Consider the following 21,174-nt stretch of genomic DNA (forward strand, 5'->3'; position numbering starts at 1 on the left):
TTAGTTTTAAAAAATGTTAGGGTATGTATTGTATTTTGTTATGGTTTATGCTTTAGGGTTTTCGTTGCATATTGTAATGTATTTGGTTATATGTATATAAAAATATTTCCTTATTTTTTATGTTATATGTTTTCCTAAAACGATTAGTATGTATTGTTTTTATTTATGTTGCATACAATGTATTTGCTTATATGTTGTTGTAATATATTTGGTTATCTACTCCAGAATGATCATTAAAAATGCAGTGTTTGAAGTGTAGACTTAGATTTACCACAACTACAAAACAATAGTTATCTTACTCTAAAATGACCAAGTCTAGAATATGGAATCGTGCTCCATAATGACATGTTCCGTAATTAGTGGTGCCAAAATCGGTTTGTTACTAAAATCTAACAAATCTGGAATACTTCATTTTTTTTTTACTAAAATGAGTCTAAAATCCAATAAACAATTATGGATTTGATCATTCTCAAGTCGGGAATCATTTCAAAAACAAGTTGAAATGACAAATTGTGAGTTATAGATTTTTGGTCTCTTTTGAAGCCTTTGTTACAGATTAGTGATTTTGGTGAAAGTTTCGTCACGTAAGATTTCACATACAAGTCCGGAATGACCCATTTAGGACAACGATCATTTTTGTAAAATATAAAAAACTTTGGTTATTTGTTTGTTGGTTACTACTTCACATTTTTATATAGTATCTGGCTTAAAATACCAAAACTTTTTTTTACCTTTTACAAATGTAACTTTCATATTCATATAACCAGTGGATATTAAAGCAAATCCGCCCAACTAACATAGAACTTTTTAACTAGTTGCAAGCTTGCAATCCATGTATAAGAAACAACTATGCACTCGAATAATGACTCCTTCATGTGAGCCACCTTAAAATATATGTTACTTACAAATCATCCAAAGGCTAGGAACTTGAATCAAATTATCACAACTGGCCTCTTTACTCCACAACGATTTTTGAAAATTGAATATTTTTTCTCAGCTTGAATCTGAATAATTTTTAGCATTCTTTGCAATTAAATGATTATATAGTAATGGAAATAAAGTTCAATGATCAAACCATTGATACATATAAGTTGTTATTTGAACAACCTAAGCTAATAACATATTACTATAATTATTAAAGCTTCATGGGAAAACAACATCAACAAAATATAAACAAAAAATTAAGAGCAAGTTCTTGTCTCACTTTTTAGGTGGGACATAAAACAAAGAGAATACTTGTAAGAATCCCATATGTAAATTTCCAAGTACCTTTTTTCTTTTACTTTTATTCAATTTTGTTTCATGAATGAGAAAATGAAAGATGCATGCTAATCCTAGCAACTGTTCTAAAACAAGAAAACCTATAAGTTGAATTTCTTTCTACTTGGATATGATCTAAGATTTTTCTATTGAAAGAATTATCCTAACAAGTCAATGGTCAACCTCATCAAAATCAGCATCTATTCTTCTCTACCATTTGAGTTGAATTTATTCTTCCAATACTCAACACACCTATGCTCCACATCAAGACCCTCAATTGCCTGTTAAATATATCCTAGTCAGCACCAATCAATAAATAGAGTAAAGTAGGCAACTTTCCCATTGAATAATTCACTTCCTTTATGTAGTATATATATTTTTTGTTTATAGGAGCATAAGTGTACCTGAATAATGGCTGGAGAAGATAACCCGAACATTTCAAGCCCATTAACGCCAGGTGGCAGCCTCACGTCACCTGATGCCAACTCACTGTTTTTCAAGATTTCTTGATTTAGCCTCTGTAGCACTAATTCCCAGCATTTATCTGCTGACACCTCCATAAAGCTCTCATTTGGACATTCTTCTAAAAAAACCTGAATTTTTAATTTCATGGTAAAATGATACTACATGTTAATAATAAATAATCATAAGAAGAAACTAATTATAAGTCAAATTCGGATACCTTAAAAAGAGGGCCGATTAGCCCACCATCATGAATTTCTGAAATGTAGCTACTCATTGCCCCAGGATTGAGAAAACTCAAGTATTTTACTCGGCTTCGGTATCCTGAAAATGTAAATTTACAGTTAAAACATATAAAAAATAACAAATTACATGATTAAATGCAACAAAATTAGAACAAGTACAATGCTTTAATACAAAGAAATGAAAGTAAGATGCTATATCATAATATGATGCTACACCACCTTTCGGAAATATCGCCTGATTATTGCACCATAGTTTCCCAAAAGCTACTGATCCAATGTTTATAACTTCAACCTTAATATCATCAAATTCATCATTATTCTTCTCCACTTTTGTTGAAATTGTTGAACCAATGTTATCAAGATTCAAATCTATTGAGCACCCATTTCCCACATTCATCTCTTGATTCACACATATATCAAAAGTTTCTTGCTTTGGATCAGATTGAAGAGCTTCTTCCTTTAGAGGAACTGAAGACACACATTTATGGTCTTCCGAAAACGCCCTCTCAGATGCCCATTTTTGTAAGGCATCTGAGTTACCCTCGAGTGAATTCACCAGTGTGGTCAATTCATCGAGGGTATAACGGAGATAAACCACACGTTGTTTGGGATCACAACAACATAAAAGATTTGCATGTTTTAGACACGCGAAGCCATCTGGCAAGCATGTACAGGTGGCTGCTGACATGTGCAAGTCGTAAAAACATAGATAGCATTCCTTTTCATTAGTTGTATCAAAGTCATCTTCCATTTTTTGAAACTGAAAACTAGTTTGAAGGTGCTCGATCCTTTTTATCTCCATTTCAACTCTCCCCTGAAATTATTATATTAAAAGAACATTAGAAAACAATAACTTTCAACAATTAAATCTAAAAAAAAAAAAGTTTTTTTTTATTTACCTTGACAGCATTGGTGAGTATCCCATTCTTCCCACAAACACGTTTCCAATATAAATTCTCGCAAGTTTCTTTATTCAAAAATGAAACTTCCCATAAAGCCCTAATCCCTTCTCTAGCTGCTGCTAATAACAACTTATCATGAGATATTGATGTTTTGCGTCTTTGCTGACTGTACACCTCCACTGCACCTTGTCCATGTTCCAGCCAATCAACAGGCGCCACATTGACAGCCTCCGCACAGTTAAAACCACAATTGAATCCCGCATGATATGCCCTTGGAAAAGTAACAATAAACTCTCCACAACACTGAGAAGCTCGATAAACCGGGACCCCTTCAGACTTCAAAACTTTAGGACTCAATTGAGTAACCTGTTCAGATTAAATCCTTTACTCATTACACACCACTCTATCCAAACACCACTTAATGAAAAAAAAAAAAAAAAAAAAAAAAGTTACAAGTTGATGGAGTAAATCTGGTTGTTCCTTGAATAAATCAGGTAGATGCTTCCTCATTGCATCTTCTAAGGCATTCGCATGGCTTCCGGGTACTCCATACCACATTTTCGGGTCGCCCCAATGCATATAGTTTACCGAATAAAGGTGGTGATCTTCAACATGCTTTTTTCCAAAAACAAATAAACACATAATCTAAAAAAAGCGTAAACTTAAGGCTTATAATGTAAAGAGTAAAATACATTTTTGGTCCTTATTTGAGGTTCTTGTAACATCTTTGATCTTTGTTCCAAGTAAAATTTTGGTCCAAAAAATAGTCATTAAGGAGAAAATTGTTTTGGGGTTAAAGTTGAAAAAACAAGCTATACTCAGGGACCAAAAATGTAATGTAAAATTTTAGAAGTTGAAGCTTACCCAACAAAAAGAGGAAAAGCACATGCCAACATATAGCCAAGGTACTAAAACACCTGAAATATCACATCCTTCAAAAGATAAAACGGACCCCGCTAATCTTGGAAAATTATTTAAATTCCAACCGGATTTCACGTATCGATCCGATTCATTATTTTCTAAAATTTTCGGGAAACCGCTCTCGAAAACACCCGTTTCAAGATCCGCCCCGTAATACACCTCCACCTCATCAGTCGGCTGTTCGATTATTCTCCAATATTCACCCTCGATTTCTTCAATTGACGGTTCCAGTCCCTGTCTTTCCTTCATTCCAAAATAATGCTCCTTGAACTTCTTTGCAAACTCTTCAAACTCTTTGAATGTGAAATCGGATCCCGATCGAAACCCGAATTTGTCATCACTGTCTGAAGAAGCATTTGACTCTGAGCCTCCTCCTTCTGAACATCTTCTTGTGTAGCTTTTTCTTCTTCTTTTTCTCCCTCTTTTTTTCTTCATGGGCTCCCGATTTTGAAGCAAGTCAACTTGTTGGATTCTTGTGGAAAATCTTGCTTCTTCCCAAAACTTTTTTTCCATTAAAGGGCAGGGAGGTTTCCATGAAGAAGGAGGTACGATTCTGCATATGCCATATGCTTCTGCTACAGGTCTTATTTTTGATATGTAACCAATTGTATCTTCAAACTCCTAATCAATGAAAAAAATTCGATAAATATCATTCAAAATGATTTGTGCATTGGACTAGAACTGGAACTGATGTTGACAAAAATTGCAATTTTTTTTTGTTTTGTCCCTCCCAAAAAAAGATGAGATAGTGACTCACTCTCAATCTCTTGTTTGTGTAAAAAGACGAAAATGCCCTCATCATCAAAAATAGACCTAGAAAAGCTTGTCCAGTCCCATTAAGTAGTGGCCTGTGTAATAAATGCAGCCTAAGGCTGCATTTGTTACACGGGCAATGACAAAAAGGGACCAAAGAAGCTTTACTAGGGCTGTTTTCGATGACGAGGGCATTTGCGTCTTTTTACACAAACAAGAGATCGAGAGCGAGTCACTATCTCATCTTTTTGGGAGGGACGAAACAAAAAAAAAAATTGCAATTTTTGTCATGTCAACATCAGTTCCAGTTCTAGTCCGATGCACACCAATTGCAATACAAGGTTTTTGAAAAAGAAAAATAGAATTTCACATAAAATAATAAATATTACCTCAGTGGTTGGATAAAAAATTGGTGCTTCATCTACATTAGGCCTACATGCCTCAGAGGGATCCCATCTAGCTGTTATCTGCATTGACAAAACAAAATATAATCTCATAAATTATATTGCTTCATATTTGGATGAAATTGCTATAATAATTAGGTAGATTTTTCAAAGTACAATGCTATAATAAGAAGAAATGAAAGTAGGATGTTATAATTACAACAATTGGCTTCCTACGTTTTGATTCCTAGGGCTGCCTGATGACTCAAGACTCTGATCATCTTTCGGGGTGTTTTTAGAAGATCGATCCTACAAAAATAATATGCAAATAAGATTCCAAAACTGTTGATGATAATCATGGAGTCCATGAAAGTCTTACGTATAAAACTTGATCAGAATATAAAGAAAAGTTTATAAAACAAAAGAAAGTAACCTTCATTTGCTTATTATGAGAAATCTGTGGTTGAGTGCTTGTATCAGAGAGTTGATATCTTGGTGAACTTGTACGCCTAACAAGACGTTTGACTTTCACTGTCTCACATTGACTAATAATATCTGTGTCTATTTCTTCATTCACAATGGTTTCCATAGCATACAACTTTATCAGATTATTATGGTGGCTTCATATGTCCCTGATAACATATAGAAAAAACTTATAAGACTTTCTCCTTTAAGTCCTAACTTATAATAGTGACTCTTCAATGAGGTAGTGTGTTATATGACTGATTTGCCCTTGAAAACATTACACATCCCTATATCCGACATGGTCATAACTACACTTGATTAAAACAAAGTCAACCTTTGATATCTTCATAATCTTATTCCATATCTCTACATTGAATGTACATTTTCAAATTGATTATTACAACTTGAAGAATCAAAATGAGGTAATTAGAGATTGATAATCACATGCTTAAAGTTAGAGATAGTTAGGAAATTGTACATTTATCCCAATAATGAATTTTCCTACTGCAACTCTCTATCTACTTCTCCAAATCTAATTATTTTGATCCTAAATTATCAGAAAATCATAATCATAATTTGAAGATCATTAAAAAAGTTGTTCAATAAGCCCACAAAACCATATTGTATATAGATATAAGACCATTTTAATCACAGAATCCAAGAAGTAGGAAGTAGGCATCCAATAATGATTATTATAATATATAAAATAATAAGGCAACACAAACATTTTCTATGATCATCAGAATAAATCGTGCACCTATTATATGACATTTCTCTGATTGATGTACAAATGCTACTAACAAACAAAATCATAAACTCTAAGATCTAATTAGGATTCTTGCAATATAATAATTAAGAAACTATTAGGGCGGCATGTATAGATCTACTTCTATAAGGAGACAAAAATGCATATACTTCTTATGTCAGAGATTGAGAAAAGACAATTAAGAAATTTTAAACATTCATAGAATCAATAAGAAGAACCCTAACCTGATTGATACTCTAAAATTGTTGACAATTGGAACATATCCAGATGATATTACGAATTGAGAAAGAAACCCCAGTTCCCCAAATTGGTTAATCTTCTAGGAACAATGGTGAAATTGAAGAACAAAATTAAAATAAACGGGAAGGATTCAACCTAATCAAGACTAACAAAACACCAAACACCAAATCAATGACTAGTAAAAATAATCTAAAACGATAAACAAATCCCAGAAAAGAAAGGGGAAATTGGTTTAATATGAGAGAATTGTTTTGTATATAATAAACGAATTATTAATCAAGATAAAATAATGTAATCAATTAAAAAAACAATAAAAATCATTCTAAAACTCTACTCCATGAAAAATCGTTGGGGGAAAAAGAAGGGAATGCTAAAAAGATAACCATGCACAATTAAATCAAAAAAATAAAGAATTCCCAACAAATAAATAAAGAAAGAATATATTCGAGGATTATAAAGAAAAAAAAATGTGTATATTAAAAAAGGCTGAGATATGCGGATATTTATTTTCTTGGTGAAACTGAAAACAAGAGCGGTTTCATATATATCCGTGCGATTTCCGTGCACCGCTAGGATTAAATTGAAGAAGAAACAAACGAAATTCGATCCAAAATTGATGAAAATTAGAATTTAGTGAAGAACAAGAAAGGGTCAAACAGAAGAATGATGAAAAAAAATAATGAAAAGTAGAAGAAAAAGAAGAAGCCCACAGAGACCCACGAAGATGAGCGTGGTTTTAACTGAAACTGTTGCAACCAAGAAAACAAAGGAAGGGAGGTGGGAATGAGTTTGGATTTATATATCTTTCTCCATTCTGCAGTAAGCAAAGGAATAGGGGTCCAGCATCTTCTATCGCGACCGTACAAAACCGCCTCGATCAAAAGCTCAAGATTGAATTCCAATCCATAGTTTTTGTTTACTATTTATATTACTAATTTATTTATATTTATTAGAACATAAATAAGGAAAATAGTATGGTTTTTAAGGGAATTTTATATAATTTTATTTAAAATTTTTTAAAACACCAAATCTAATATATTTTAATTTTATCAATATTTATTGACTTGAAAGGCAACATCTATTTGATACAAAATAGTATGGTTTTTAAGGGGATTTTATATAATTTTATTTTAAATTTTTTAGAACAGCAAATCTAATATATTTTAATTTTATCAATATTTATTGAATTGAACTTTCGATCTTAATAAAGAAGGCAACATCTATTTGATACCGTGCTAAAAGTTCTTTTTAACAATTTTATTTTAAATGAGAGGTAAAAAAAAAACATGTGATATAAGAAAGTACTATGGTTGGCGATGTAAGTTCAAAAAAGACCCGAATAAATCTTTCGCCTTGTATTGATCAATACAAGAAATACGATGGCAGTCCCAACTCCCAAGATGTTGGTTAGTTCATGATTTTTGGTCATTCAATAAATTATGTGAAAATATTAATAAAGTAAAGGTGAAAATATTGTCCATAACATAAATGTAATCACATAATTGAAAAAAAAAAAACAAACTTTTTTTTTTAAATCTAACAAAAATATTCCATTATAAATTAATTAAAGAATAAAGTTTTACATAGACGTAGCGGGTAAACGAGCAATAAGCTGTGTCGCAACCGTAAGAACCGGTCATTTTGTTGATATGCAACAAAATTGTAAATCTAACAACATAATTTTGAAAAAAATAACATGATGTCAAATCGAAATTTTAAGTAAATTTAGTGATTTTATTGCAATTTGCCTTTTAAAATATTTCTTTTTATTTTCTACAAAAAAATCACATTTTTATAAAATTTTATCCATTTTAAAATTTTAATAGATATATTATGGAATATTGCAATTCGAGATTGTTTGAAAAATAATCTACACCGGCCTTAATAGTAATCTATACGTTTGAAGTTTTAGTGAGATGCATAATGTGCTTTGTCATGCAAGGCAGTCCTTAATCTCCATAAATTTTCGATTTGTTATCAAAATTTAAATCTTCATTGCTTTTTTTTTTGTGATCACCTATGTAACATCTGGTTCTTGGTATGTATTTAAACTTATAAATTATTCATTTTTATAGAGCAACTCGACAAGTTGGTGTCCCCGAACTCATCGTGTTGAAATGATATGGATCGCGTATTTTAAGTGACCAACTCGACGAGTTGGGAGGTCTCAACTCGACGAGTTGGCTGGAAGAAATGAAACCCTAATTCCATGGTTTTGCACCCTATTTAAACAACTTAAACCCCACAAGTTCGCCTCATTTCCAGCCTCCATTGTCATAAACCCTAACCTCAAAACCCTAAGCCACGTTTGAGTGTTTGTGAGCTATTTTGAGTGATTTTGTGTGTGTTTGAAGCCATTGGAAGAAAGGAAAGCTTGGTGATACAAGAAGGAGTTGCTAGATCTCGAATCCTTGCTTCATTTCCGACACTTTTCTGGTATAAAGTTCTAACCTTGCTCAATATTTGATTGAATCTCTTTTTGGGTTAGTCTTGAGGCTTTTTAGCCATGTTTGGGTGATTGGTGGGGTTGAAGGTCGTCCCAAGTGTTATCTCTCCAGATCTATGGTCCTCTTGAGCTGTTATGACATAAAGGAGCCAACTTTATGGTCCTAGTAGCTCCATACATCATTTAAGCCTTTGCTTTGGCCTTTCAAGCTTCTTTTGGCCATGCATGTGAGTAAAGTTGAAGACTTTACGTGACCTTTTAGCCTTTAAGGTCCAGATCTGTGTTCATGAGCTCTATCTTGAAGATATGGTGGTTTTTATATTAAGACATAAGCCTTTTAGGATTAGGGTTTGAGCTTAATGCCTTTGGGATGGTTCTTAATGGGTAAAGTTGGAAACTTTACCCTTCAAGACGTAATATCAGTCTAAATCTGGAAGATAGGGCTTCAGTTTGAAGAATAGTGGCTTAATGCATTAAGTGGGTTGGTTGATCGAAGAACTCGGCGAGTTATTAAGGGAACTTGGCGAGTTGGGTTGGGATTGTCCCGATTATGTTGAAAAAGGAAGAACTCGACGAGTTAAAGGAGAAACTCGGCGATTTGGATCGAAATATCGCGGTTATATGCTTAATGGAAACTCGGCGAGTTGTGGGATAACTCGACGAGTTGAGTCAACTCGGAGCGTTGACTTTGAGTTTGTCTTTATCTTTGGCCAAGTTTGACCTTAAGGGGGGAGGGGTGAAATATTGATCGGTATCTAAGGGACTGTTTCTGTTTAAGGGTTGAGTAGATCTGTTTCCGGGGTCGGAGATTTATCCAGTTATCTTTCAGCATTCGAGGTGAGTTTCCTTACTGGGTTTAGCGGGTCGAAGGCACCAAGGCCGGCCCATGTTTATATTATGTTGTTAGTATGCTAGTTGTCTCTGTGACTCTTGCATGTGCTGTGTTTATATGTTTTCCCGGGTCAAGGCCCGATGGATATCTGTATGCTATATGTTGTTGTGATTATTGCACGTGTATGTGTTTATTTTGATATATGTTATTGTATGTTGGGTGGGGCCCGTTTTACCGAACTCAGCTCGATGTCGGGCGGGGCCCGATGCCGGACGAGGTCCTAAGCCGGGCGGGGCCCACTATTTGTTATTGTATGATTGGTATGTGGTATTTTGGGGGAACTTACTAAGTTTTGTGCTTACAGTTTTCAGTTTATGTTTCAAATACTTCTAGTTCTAAGGGGAAGAGCTCGGGATGACTGCATTGCACACACGATTGGGATTTTGTTATGATGTTGTACTCTGATTTATGACAAATTGATACACTGGGTTATTACAAATGTTTGGGTGATATGGAAGTTTACTATTTTATCTATTATTACAAATAAAAAATTTTGAGACCATATTTTTGGATGTTACAAGTATCAAATGAAGTCCATAGGTAATTCATATGATCGCATCATCCAATATTGAATTGAACCTCTTATTTTTTCGGATTGTTCATCAAAATAAATTTTAATAAACATCTACATAAGGGTGAGCAAAAACCGAACCGCAAACCGAATAAACCGAAAAACCGAAAAAACCGCATAAACCGAAACCGAAACTTCAGGTCTAGGCAACAAAAGATGTTCTTAACCATAAAGTTTCCAACTTTATGATCTAGCATGACTTTTAAGTCCTTAACTCCATGAACCCTAGTCTCTTAACCCATTAAAACCATCTAGCACTTGCATGGAGAGAAACTAGTGACCAAAAACCCAAATTTATGACTTAACACCCCTTAAAGCCTCTGAAAGGACAACTCAAATGCCTTGGAGTACCTTCTACTCACAAAGACCAAGTTTGGGACCAAAAAGGGAACAACTTGGAGCTAAAACTAGATCCATAAGATTTCTACACCAAGGTTAAAGCTTTTTACCTCCATAAGGTACACAAGGGGGACAAGATGCTGGATCCAAAGCCTTGAGTGAAACACCACTACCTCAATGCTCTTCCTTTTACTCCAAAAGCTCCAAATGACACCAAAAATGGCTCAACAAGCTTCACAATGCACAAACACTCTTTAGGGTTTCGAAATGAGGAGGGAAGTTGAAGATAAGAAGGTGTATGTGGCCATAAATGTGTTTAAATAGGGTCCAAACCCTAAAATTTAGGGTTTGCACCCTGGCTGCGTACGCTCGGCGTACCAGCCTACACTCAACGTACTAATATGATCCGGAGTACGCTCTGCGTACGAAGGTGTACGCCCCGCGTACTCCAGCTGACTCTGAAATTACAAAATTGCCACCGGGGACTAAACTTACAATTAAAGCACAACTCAATGGTTAAAACGAATACCTGGAAAATAGATGTTACATCTACACATTCTATCATAATGGTTATATTGTGTACTTAAGAAAAAATTATAATTTTTATATATCTACCACATTCTATCAGAATTTATAATTAATTCTTTTAGAACACACTAAATGTCTACCATGTCATCATTTAAATATAACATAAATATGAAAAATATCAAATTTTTTTTTATAGAAGTGTCATTCTCGTGTACTTAATACATATAGGACGTGTTCGATAAACTAACTGGTAGCGGGTAGCTTGTAGCGTTTTGTTAAACTCTACGTGAAGTAGCTTTTGGATTTGGAGCGTTTAATTTAAACTAAATGCTAGAAGTTTGTAGTGCCAAACATGACTTTCTGTTCAGAACGTAGCGTTTTGTCAAACGCTCCAAAATGTTCTGTGTCGAACACGCTCATACTATTAACTGATAATGCTGTTTCCTTATGATAGAAGAGGATGATGGAATCAAGGATATTGATAATGAAGTAAAGGACCAGGTAATGTCTAGTTTCACATATATGATGAAATTTTACTATTTCAAAATTGATTATGTTTTCTTTGTGGGTTTAGATTTTAAAGAGGCAATATGGGAAAAGAACGAAAAACATGGAGAACGAGAGTATATTATATCATAATGTATTCTACCAAAAATGTTTAAAATGATTTTTAGCAATAATATTTTTCAGAATGAATTATTGTTTTTGTTAGATTTTGATGTTTTTTTTTTCTTTTTTAACCATCTTTAGTTTTAATCTATAAGAATAAATGTAATTCTGAATCATTATTAATCATATTTGTTTTTCAGAATGAATATAATTATTGTTTATAGTTGTATTTTTAAAAAAATAATGTAATTACTGATTCTTAAAGAAAAAAAATTCATATAGAATCCGTACTTTTTAGAAATTGTTATTCTTGATAATATGTTGCAAAATTAGTTAAGCGTGATAATTCTCAAATATAACTTGAATGAACCCATATTCTGTAAGAATGGAATCCAATATATCTTTACAAGTTTGTGGTTGATATTTGTGTCATTCTGACAAAATAAAACTGGGTATGATTAAAATTACGTTAGAATTAAAATTCAATTAATTAAAAAGAGAAAAAATTCATAATTTAGATAATCAAATATTCCTTAAAATCCGATTTTTTTTAACTAGTGTTTCATAATTTGAAGATAATGTAAATGTACAATCTTACCCTTCTATTAATTAAATGGTATTATTTTATTTTTTCTTTACTTTAATATATATGTAAATTACTTTCTTAAAATAATTAAAAAATTTGGTCCACATTTATCATTACAGATACACAATATATAATTATATATCATTCACATTATAACCTAACCTTATATATATATATATATATATATATATATATATATATATATATATATTACGGAAGTTATACTTTTGGTGATTGGTGTGTGTTTATGTATTTATACTCGATGTGAATGCATGTTGAATTGTGTGAAAGACAACCGGTGATTTGATGGTGCTGATTTGATGGTGCTGGTAATGTATTATTCATATATTTATTCTGTATAATTATTATATGCAATGTGGTTATTGTTACTCACTAAGTTTTATAACTTAACCTTTTTGTTGTTGTGTCTTTCAGGTTTATATAGATTTAAAAAGATTGCAAGGTCGTAATGAGGATATGGTCCTTATGTTAAAAAGTGTTGAAATTTATTATATATGATCCTTATTGATTAGTACTTGTATTTAGGTGTTTGAAATATATACACCATGTTTTAAAATTTCAAAAAAAAAAAAAAAAAATTTGAATTTACTTTTTGTTAAAAAGTGAGTGTTACACATACTTCATTCTACTATTTTTTTTTAAATACACATATATCGTTCTACTACAACCAATTAAAGTTACTTTTCTAACCAGGAGGTCGTGGGTTCGATCATAGGCAAATACTAACATGGCCGTTCAAATACTACCAATTATATATAATCCTTATTGATTAGTACTTGTACTTAGTATCTATAAATATTTGCAATATGTTCTTTTAAAAAAAAACTTATACACTCTTTATCGCTTAGTTAACTCACAATTATTAGGTTAAAATCTGGATTAACATGTTCAACATCCACAATTTTCACATCACAAGTTGTTGAGCCCTTTCCATTTTGGGCAGTAATAAGATTTTACATTTTGACAAGTGCATTACGGACTATTATACAGTAGTGATATGAGACATATAACCTGGTCTATACAAAATACATGAAATGTTATCATGTCACACGCATGATTCATGCTTTTTATAGTATTTTGTTTCAAGAAATACATGTAAATCAAACAAAAAGGGGAAATAGTTTTAAAATTTATGCAAGTTTTGGACCTAAGGTTGTCTTTGACACCGCATAAACTAGTTTAGTTTAATGCAATATAACATTAGGTAAGATCACTAAAATAATTTATAAGCTTACTGATAAGCTCATTGGGCTTTTTCTACACTTTTTCCAAATACACGCTTATATGTCTTTTTACATTTGACATCTTAGCTTATCAACTACATTTTATCATCAATGTATCAACTAAAAACAATCTTTTCAGTGAGTCTACCAAACATCAACTAAAGATAGCAAGCTAAGCTAGTATGCCAAATTTCAATCTAAAGAGACCATTATCCACTCTCCTCAAAATTATACAAATCAATATATAAAAATATACTCTTGAATCTGAATACAAAAAGATGCAGAAAGTAAGCTTAATCTATGGCCATTGGTGTAATTCGTCTCTTGGCTGGTTTACTTGGAACCGCTGGTTTCTCTTTCGTTGGAATCACTACACTTGGCTGTGCCAATTCCGGTTCCGGTTTTGGTTCCGATTCCAATTCCGGTTTCCCTTCTGGTTTCACTGTTTCCTTTTCCTGAGTATCATCAATAACCATGGCGTTCTCTTTTCCGATTCTTTCCGTGCTTTCCAGATCATCAACATTGATTATATTTTGCTCGGATAAGACTTGCTTATTTTCTGACAAAAATCAAAGCAAAATTTTATTATAATTAAAAAATGAAAAATGGATTGTAGAAATATGAAGAAATTAAAACGAACCTGAGAAAGAGACGGGTGATCCCAATTCATTGTTCTCAAATTCCAACAGTGTACAGTAACCATCTTGAGAGGACACTGCCAAAAACTTGGCTGTTGGTGACCTAAAGTCTCAATTAAAATGAAATAATATTAATTCAAAAAATGGTTTAATGACAAATCTTGTTAAAAAGGTTTCTACATTACCATGAAATATCAGTTATGGCTGCATAGTGAAGTCCAGCTAAAACTGCTATTGGCTCAATGCCTTCAGTGTCATAAACATATAATGAGTTTAATGTGGCAACTGCAAATATCAGGCGATATGGGAGCTTGAAAGATGAACAACCTACAACAAACACCACTGGAGTTATTATATTCATTTGAGGGCATTTACGTCTTTTACTTACACCCATCAAAAACCTACTACTTGAGGTCAACCCACGGAGACTGAAAGCCAAAGGGCAGAAACGCACTGCTACAACAGCTTTGCTTGCACCAGGGAGCATTAAAGCAGGCCTGTAAGGGCCAAGGGGTAATTTAGTAATTTAGTAAATGTTAAATGCCAGAAATAAATCGGGAGATGAAAGTAAACATATCTTGCCTTGAGAGATCTTTTCGTGACAAAATATAAGCAGTGTTGACAGGTTCTGAAGTTGCTGAGAGCTTGTAAGAACCTGTATAAGAATCACATTTACATAATTAAAAAAAAAATCATGAAAAGTTATTGACTAATTTACCCTTACCAGCAGGCACAAGAAGAAATGAGCCATCAGGTGACCAGGCTAATCTTCTGAAGAAAGATGGGAGTGTCTCATCATGGAAAAGATGGTGTTTTGTAGACTGTGTTTGTAATTTTATATCACAATGTGTAAGAAAATAAAAATAAGAAAACTATAAAATTAAGATTTAAGACATGTTTTTTGACCTTGACTTCTTCCACCACTTGTGGTTCCACTTTTGCAAGAACATGTTGACATACATAATTAAGCTTCTCACTTCCTCTTGTTTTATTTTGTGGTTTGTTGACATATATGCGACATGTTCTATCTGAACTAAGTGAAGCTGCATATTTGTTTAAAGGATCCCATGCTACACCTTGAACATAATGGAAATGAGCATCTAGAATCTGATGCACAGATCCTGAAATAAAAATACAAAGTTAATCAAATAATCATTTTTATATTTGTTTAAGGGATCACATTCTTGTTACCTTTATTAACATCCCATATGAGACACGAGTTATCAACTGATCCAGAAATGAGAAATGTGCCATCAGTAGACCACTCCAAATCCAACACATCCTTTCGATGAAACCTGTCTAATTTCTTACATTAGTGGGGTTGATTAATTGAAGCCCTAAATATGGATTCTTCATGAATGGATTTATTATATATGAGTGTGAAAATGAAAAGCCTTACGATAATGTCTTAAGAACCTTCCATACTTGGCCAGAATCAGTGTTGTGTAGTTTCCATATTATCATCTCACCCCCTGAATTGATAAATAATGTAACCATAAACTTTTTTCTTTATGAATCATTGAATGAAAATAATGGATTGATGAAAAAAGTTAATAAGTCATACCATCAGCACCAGAAGCAAGCAGCTCTCCTGCATTTAACAAAAGGAGATAACTTTATAAGATACAGAATCGCCATTCTTTTCTGTTGATTCAATTATCTTGCAGAATAGATTCTGTAGTAACCAAAAAATAGATATATGAGCATATAGGTAACAGGAAATTGTGTTTACCAGAAGGGGAGAATCGGATAACATTGACAGCTGATCCATGGTAAGAAAGGCTATTCTGGTAAGTAGCTGTTGGAACTTTCTTTTCACCTTCTTCAGAAGCTATTAGCCATAGCTGTGGAATTCCAGTTCATATGTCAACAACAATTGGTAGGAAAAGCTTCTCATTTACAAAATTTCCAGTTTCAATCAGCCAAAACTACCTAAGCTAATTCAAGGCTACAACTCCACACTCTTCAGAAAGTAGAACGTAGGTAACGCATACATGTATAAACAAAATAAAACTCGATTCCTAACTTAATCTTCCAAATTCAGCTAAAAGTTGCTCAAATAGCGAGTAGCAATACTTACGATAACAAATTTAGCATGCTATAAACATATACATAGATAGATTCAGGATAAAAATCAAAAAGTAAAGACAAAAGAAACAAACCTTGATGTCGTAATCGGCGCCACCTGTGGCGAGGATGCCGGAAATAGAGTGAAAATCTAGGGTTAGAACCGGTTTTGTGTCGTGCCAATTGATCTGAAGGGTCCCACCTTTCATTTTCTGGTTTGATTTGTGCTTTGAACAGTGAATAGAGTCCTGAAAATCCTTTAAAGCGGATGAAGAAGATGCGTTAGGGTTTATCGTGTCTATCAGTTTAGTATTAAAAGAGGGAAATTGGAGATCGAAGAGTGGTTGTAGTGAAAGCTACATCATTTTGGCGGGAAACTGTACAATAAATTTTTATGCAATGGTTAAAATTTTATCAAAATAATAACAACAATAAATAAAAATATGAACATAATAATCATTTTTATAAATTTAACTTACAAAAAGATTTTTTTTTAGATTTAAATAAGAAATAGTTAAGCAATATTAGTATTTGTTATTATATATATACTAGGTTATAACCCGTGTACTATACGGTTGACAAAATAAAATAACACAAAGATTATAAATAACATAATCTTAAATTTAAATTTTGTAAAAAATTATTTTATACAACATTGGATGTTTTGTTCGTAAGTCTATTATCATTATTTAATTTATATATTATATGAGTATTCAAACAACAATGTTTTTTAAACGAAGATTAATGATAAAATCATAATGTTGTAAATAAAATATAAAATTTAATAGACTGAAAAAAACCAATAACTTTACATGATAATACTATTTTTTTGTGATAGTGGAATTATATAAACAAAAGCTCTAAGAAAGAGCAAAAAAAAGTTTCAAGAGAGCTACATGACAGGGATTATCCAACTAACGATCCCAAAACAAAGTTCTAGACTTACTTCTTTGTGATATCCAAAAGTAAGAGTAAAAATAATATCATAAAAGATTACATCTCATTTAGGCTTTTCACCGTTCCAAAAATAAACTCGTTATGATACTTCCAAAGGATCCAAAAGATAATGCAAACCACCACATCAAAATGCTTTCTCGAAGCAGCAGGAACTGAGCGAGACCAGACCACTAAATAAGTGACGTCTTGAGAGGTGACCTTATATGGAAAATTATCAAAGTCCCGAAATTAACACAATAATACATAACATAACCACATAAGTAGATTGCCAAAATGGTAGAATTCCATATTGTCATTTCATGAATATTTTGAAAAAAACATATTATGAAAAAAAATCGCATCTGACCTGATACTAATCGACGTCAAAAATAAAAAATAAAACAATTTTTTAAAGTGGGTTGCTATTAAAACTAACATTTCAAAAAGTGTGCTGCTATAAATAAACATTAAGAATAAAAAAAACATTTTTTTGAAAGTATGTTGTTATAAAAACAGCCATTTTAGAAAGTATGTTGTTGTTAATAGACATAAAAAAAAATTAAAAATTGAAACTATGTTGCTATTAAAACTGCCATTTCAGAAACAACATTGCTATTTTTGAAACATTTTTTTGATATTGCATCATACTTGACCTCACATCAGAGATCAAACCTGGCATTTTTTTACCACGAAACCAGATCAAAAATTCTTTTTTTTTTTACCTCACATCAGACATTTAGGCTTGTTACTCTTTTTTTTTTTTTGCCCCCATTGAAACCTGTATCGGACTCATACAATTGTTAATAACAACAAAAAAGAAGGTATTATGCCCATCAAGACAGCTACATGCTACAACAAAAGAAAAACAAATAGAACTAACAACTAAAATACCAACAACAATTTGAAACTCGTTATGGTGTTTCTAGATCCGAATCAAAACCGTTCTCAAAATGATAGGCACGACCACAATGCCCTCCTATTTCTGAACCTGTAAACACAGACACACACATAACCACACAAAATCTTAATGAAAGTAAGATGCTTAAATACATTCTTAAATGAAAGTACATCCAGTTTTGGTCCAAGGACAAAATGGTCATTTTCAAATGATTAACATGTTGGTTGTTAACTTAGATGATCAAATTAACATTATTTAATTGTTCTAACCATTTTAAATATTATCTATACATAATAATTATAAACATACCAATATACACCAATTATTATATATAAATATTGGTTTAAAGTTGTATATAAAATAATTTTTTATCTTCAACCGTGTAACACACAATTTAATTGCAAATTTTTTACCGTTCTTCAATTTAATCTCTTCTTTTCTGATTTTATTTGCAAATGTTCCTTCTTTGTCGCTGATTTAGAACGAGTTAAAGGTAATGTTTTCTTCTGCTTTGAGGGTATTGGCTATGGTGGTGGGGTTTCTTGGTCTTTGTGTGCGTGAACAGGGGTGAATGTTGAAGATTTATGGAGGTGGTGACATGTGGTTGATATCGACGGTTAAGGGTGGTACTGGGTGGCGGTGAAGATGATGGGTAAACAAATTAGTGAAAATCCATTTGATCTTTTAGTTCATCTATCTATTTTTTCACATATTAATTCTGAAAATGTTCACATGTTGATTTACGGTTTATGATTGCAGTATCCTCTTTTTCGTTTTCTGATTTCGTTGATTTTCGGCCTAAAGACAAAAAACACATAAGAGACGATGGAAAAGGAAACATTTGCTGGAAGAGGATTATGAGAACTGAGACGTCTGTCAAGGTGATTGGTTCATTCGTCACGCAATGTACAGTGATTTATGTGATTGCAATGGTTTTCTTACTTGATTATTGTTTCAAATTGATGTTCTTCTAAGGGTGATGGACTAAGGTTAAGGTATTAGAGTTGGATTAAGATGGAAGGTTCATAAAATGAGTCAAATTAAATCTCAGAAAATCATTATCATACCCTAAACTGAAATTCCTTAGTTCAAGCATATGAAATATGGAAAATTCGAATTTGAACTGTACAATTTTTCGCTTATTTAATACATGAAAAGCTTTCAATTTAAGTCAACAAGTTAGTAGTTACATGTCAAATGTTTTGTCATCGAATATATTCCTTATTCCTAATTATCTTTGTACTTTTGTTACCAATTGTTCTGAGAACCAGATGTTGTTCAGGATTCTTGAGACCCTCCCCTAAAGTTTACAGCTTTTTAAATCAACATCAAAGTACTGGAATGAAGATGAGGAGATCTTTTGTTAAATCTTTTGGGCCAATTCGATCTGCTTTTCTACATCACGGAGAGAAAATATCAACCGAGGTTGCAAAAAGATCATATGTAAATAATGGGAATTTCAATACATCATCTTACAATATGTGTAAATGTGGACTACCTTCTTATATGTTTTCAAGAATCATTTCTTCTAATGCTGGTAAAGTAAACTATAAAGGTTGAAAATTAGAATTTAAAAGTTTAATTTACTCATTGATTATTTGTAAATTTTGAAAATGATTAAAATGTGTTTATAACAGAAGTGAAAAGACCATGGCCTTTTGTGGAGTATGAGCTAAGAATCAAAAAGTCAGGTAATTTAGAAAAGGCTTAGTTATTTTTGAACTAGGGCCTGGACCCCAAAATTTGTTTAATATTCATGACTACTTTTTAAGGGTACATTGTTTTAATATTCAAATTTTTAGTGTACATATACAACATCATATACACAGCTAACTTAGATTAATACTAACTAAAGCTGTAGATATGGTGCTGCTCAAGAAAGTCCGACCTATGGTCCCTGAAATGGCAGAATTATATATGAGAGGTGATGCCAGCTTTGATGCTCTGTTCTTATTGAAGAAATTACATTATAACTAATTTAAATCTTTTTTTCAGGTTTGTCAGGACTTTATCGAGGAATCACAAGCTTTATTGGTTTTTCAGCACCTGTTTTTTAGAGGAACTTTGGCCTGATGGAAGAAGAATGCACCAAGATTTGTTGATTGTTGGTGAAATGTCTAAAATACCCTCGAAATGCAATAGAATAATAAGCCACCAGAGACCTTTCAGCTTTAAGCTATATTGTGATGAATGCACCAAAATTATATTGCTAAAGTTTGTGATGATTGTAAATTTTCATTGTTAAATCTGACTTCCTGTTTTATGTTTTTTTATTTGATGATTTGCAGATTGACAATCCACAAGGAAAGACAGTGATATTTGCATTTGTTCCACTGCAACGGAGGTGCTGAGGCCGACAGGCATACGTGACGAAGATGGTAGGATGTTTAATTTTTTGTGTTTCATTATATGAGCCCTAATTTCTTTCCTTTTTTGTGATTTTGGAATTGTATAGTACCAATTTACGGAGATTGCTCTTATTGAAGCAAAGAACCCATCTCAGTCACAGAGGTTTCAATTTCATTTATACAAGTTTGAAACTAACAATACCCGGTTTTGTTGTTTCATGATTGTAGTGATTTTCCTTTTTTTAATTTTTATTTTATTTAGTTTTCTTCATGGTTTGCTGACTGTTTATCTGGTCACTCATTCATTATTGGCTGGTAATATTTTTCGTTAAAATTACCAATTGGTTTTCAATTTTTGTATCATCATTATTTGAATTGTTACTTTTATTTGATAATTTATGGATAGGGTATGTGAACATCTTCAATTGACCACATAAGAGTTTATTTTATTTTATTTTATTTTTATTTATTTATTTATTTTGTTTTCTGTTTACAGATAAGAATATTTATTTTTGCAATCATTAATCTACTGCCAACATGGATGCTCTTCTATTTGTTGAAAAAGAAACAAATGGGTGCAAAATTGGTAAAGATTGTTGGACCATCTGATCAACTTGACATGGTTGGTTACTGGCTTGCAATGAAAGAGGTTGTGAATATGTTCTCTTCACATTC

General features: G+C 32.3%; 2 protein-coding genes across 6 annotated transcripts; both read right to left on the minus strand.

The window, feature by feature from the left end:
- Nucleotides 1-1,250: 1,250 nt before the first annotated feature.
- JMJ18 (Transcription factor jumonji (jmj) family protein / zinc finger (C5HC2 type) family protein) lies at nt 1,251-7,259 on the minus strand. 2 transcript variants are annotated; one of them, XM_079059579.1, is made up of 11 exons: nt 6,382-7,259; nt 5,360-5,558; nt 5,164-5,235; nt 4,933-5,010; nt 3,734-4,411; nt 3,323-3,484; nt 2,867-3,235; nt 2,187-2,781; nt 1,943-2,046; nt 1,665-1,853; nt 1,251-1,541 (listed from the first exon to the last, which is right to left on the minus strand). In XM_079059579.1, the coding sequence occupies exons 2-11, from the start codon at nt 5,513-5,515 to the stop codon at nt 1,461-1,463; spliced, it is 2,484 nt and encodes an 827-aa protein (XP_078915705.1). In that variant the 5' UTR covers nt 5,516-5,558; nt 6,382-7,259; the 3' UTR covers nt 1,251-1,460. The 2 variants fall into 2 exon arrangements, with proteins under 2 accessions (XP_078915705.1, XP_078915706.1); XM_079059580.1 differs by lacking the exons at nt 5,360-5,558; nt 6,382-7,259 and having other exon boundaries at nt 5,147-5,215.
- A 6,344-nt stretch (nt 7,260-13,603) lies between these two features.
- FAS2 (Transducin/WD40 repeat-like superfamily protein) lies at nt 13,604-16,641 on the minus strand. 4 transcript variants are annotated; one of them, XM_079063011.1, is made up of 12 exons: nt 16,413-16,641; nt 15,983-16,094; nt 15,815-15,841; nt 15,650-15,722; nt 15,442-15,545; nt 15,157-15,371; nt 14,975-15,071; nt 14,833-14,905; nt 14,674-14,747; nt 14,436-14,577; nt 14,253-14,353; nt 13,604-14,171 (listed from the first exon to the last, which is right to left on the minus strand). In XM_079063011.1, the coding sequence occupies exons 1-12, from the start codon at nt 16,524-16,526 to the stop codon at nt 13,906-13,908; spliced, it is 1,398 nt and encodes a 465-aa protein (XP_078919137.1). In that variant the 5' UTR covers nt 16,527-16,641; the 3' UTR covers nt 13,604-13,905. The 4 variants fall into 4 exon arrangements, with proteins under 4 accessions (XP_078919137.1, XP_078919136.1, XP_078919135.1 ...); XM_079063010.1 differs by having other exon boundaries at nt 14,659-14,747; XM_079063009.1 differs by having other exon boundaries at nt 14,656-14,747.
- Nucleotides 16,642-21,174: the final 4,533 nt, after the last annotated feature.

This window comes from Lactuca virosa, chromosome 7, assembly GCF_052849685.1.
Source record: "Lactuca virosa cultivar CGN04683 chromosome 7, Lactuca_virosa_CGN04683_v6, whole genome shotgun sequence".
Lineage (NCBI taxonomy): Eukaryota > Viridiplantae > Streptophyta > Magnoliopsida > Asterales > Asteraceae > Lactuca > Lactuca virosa.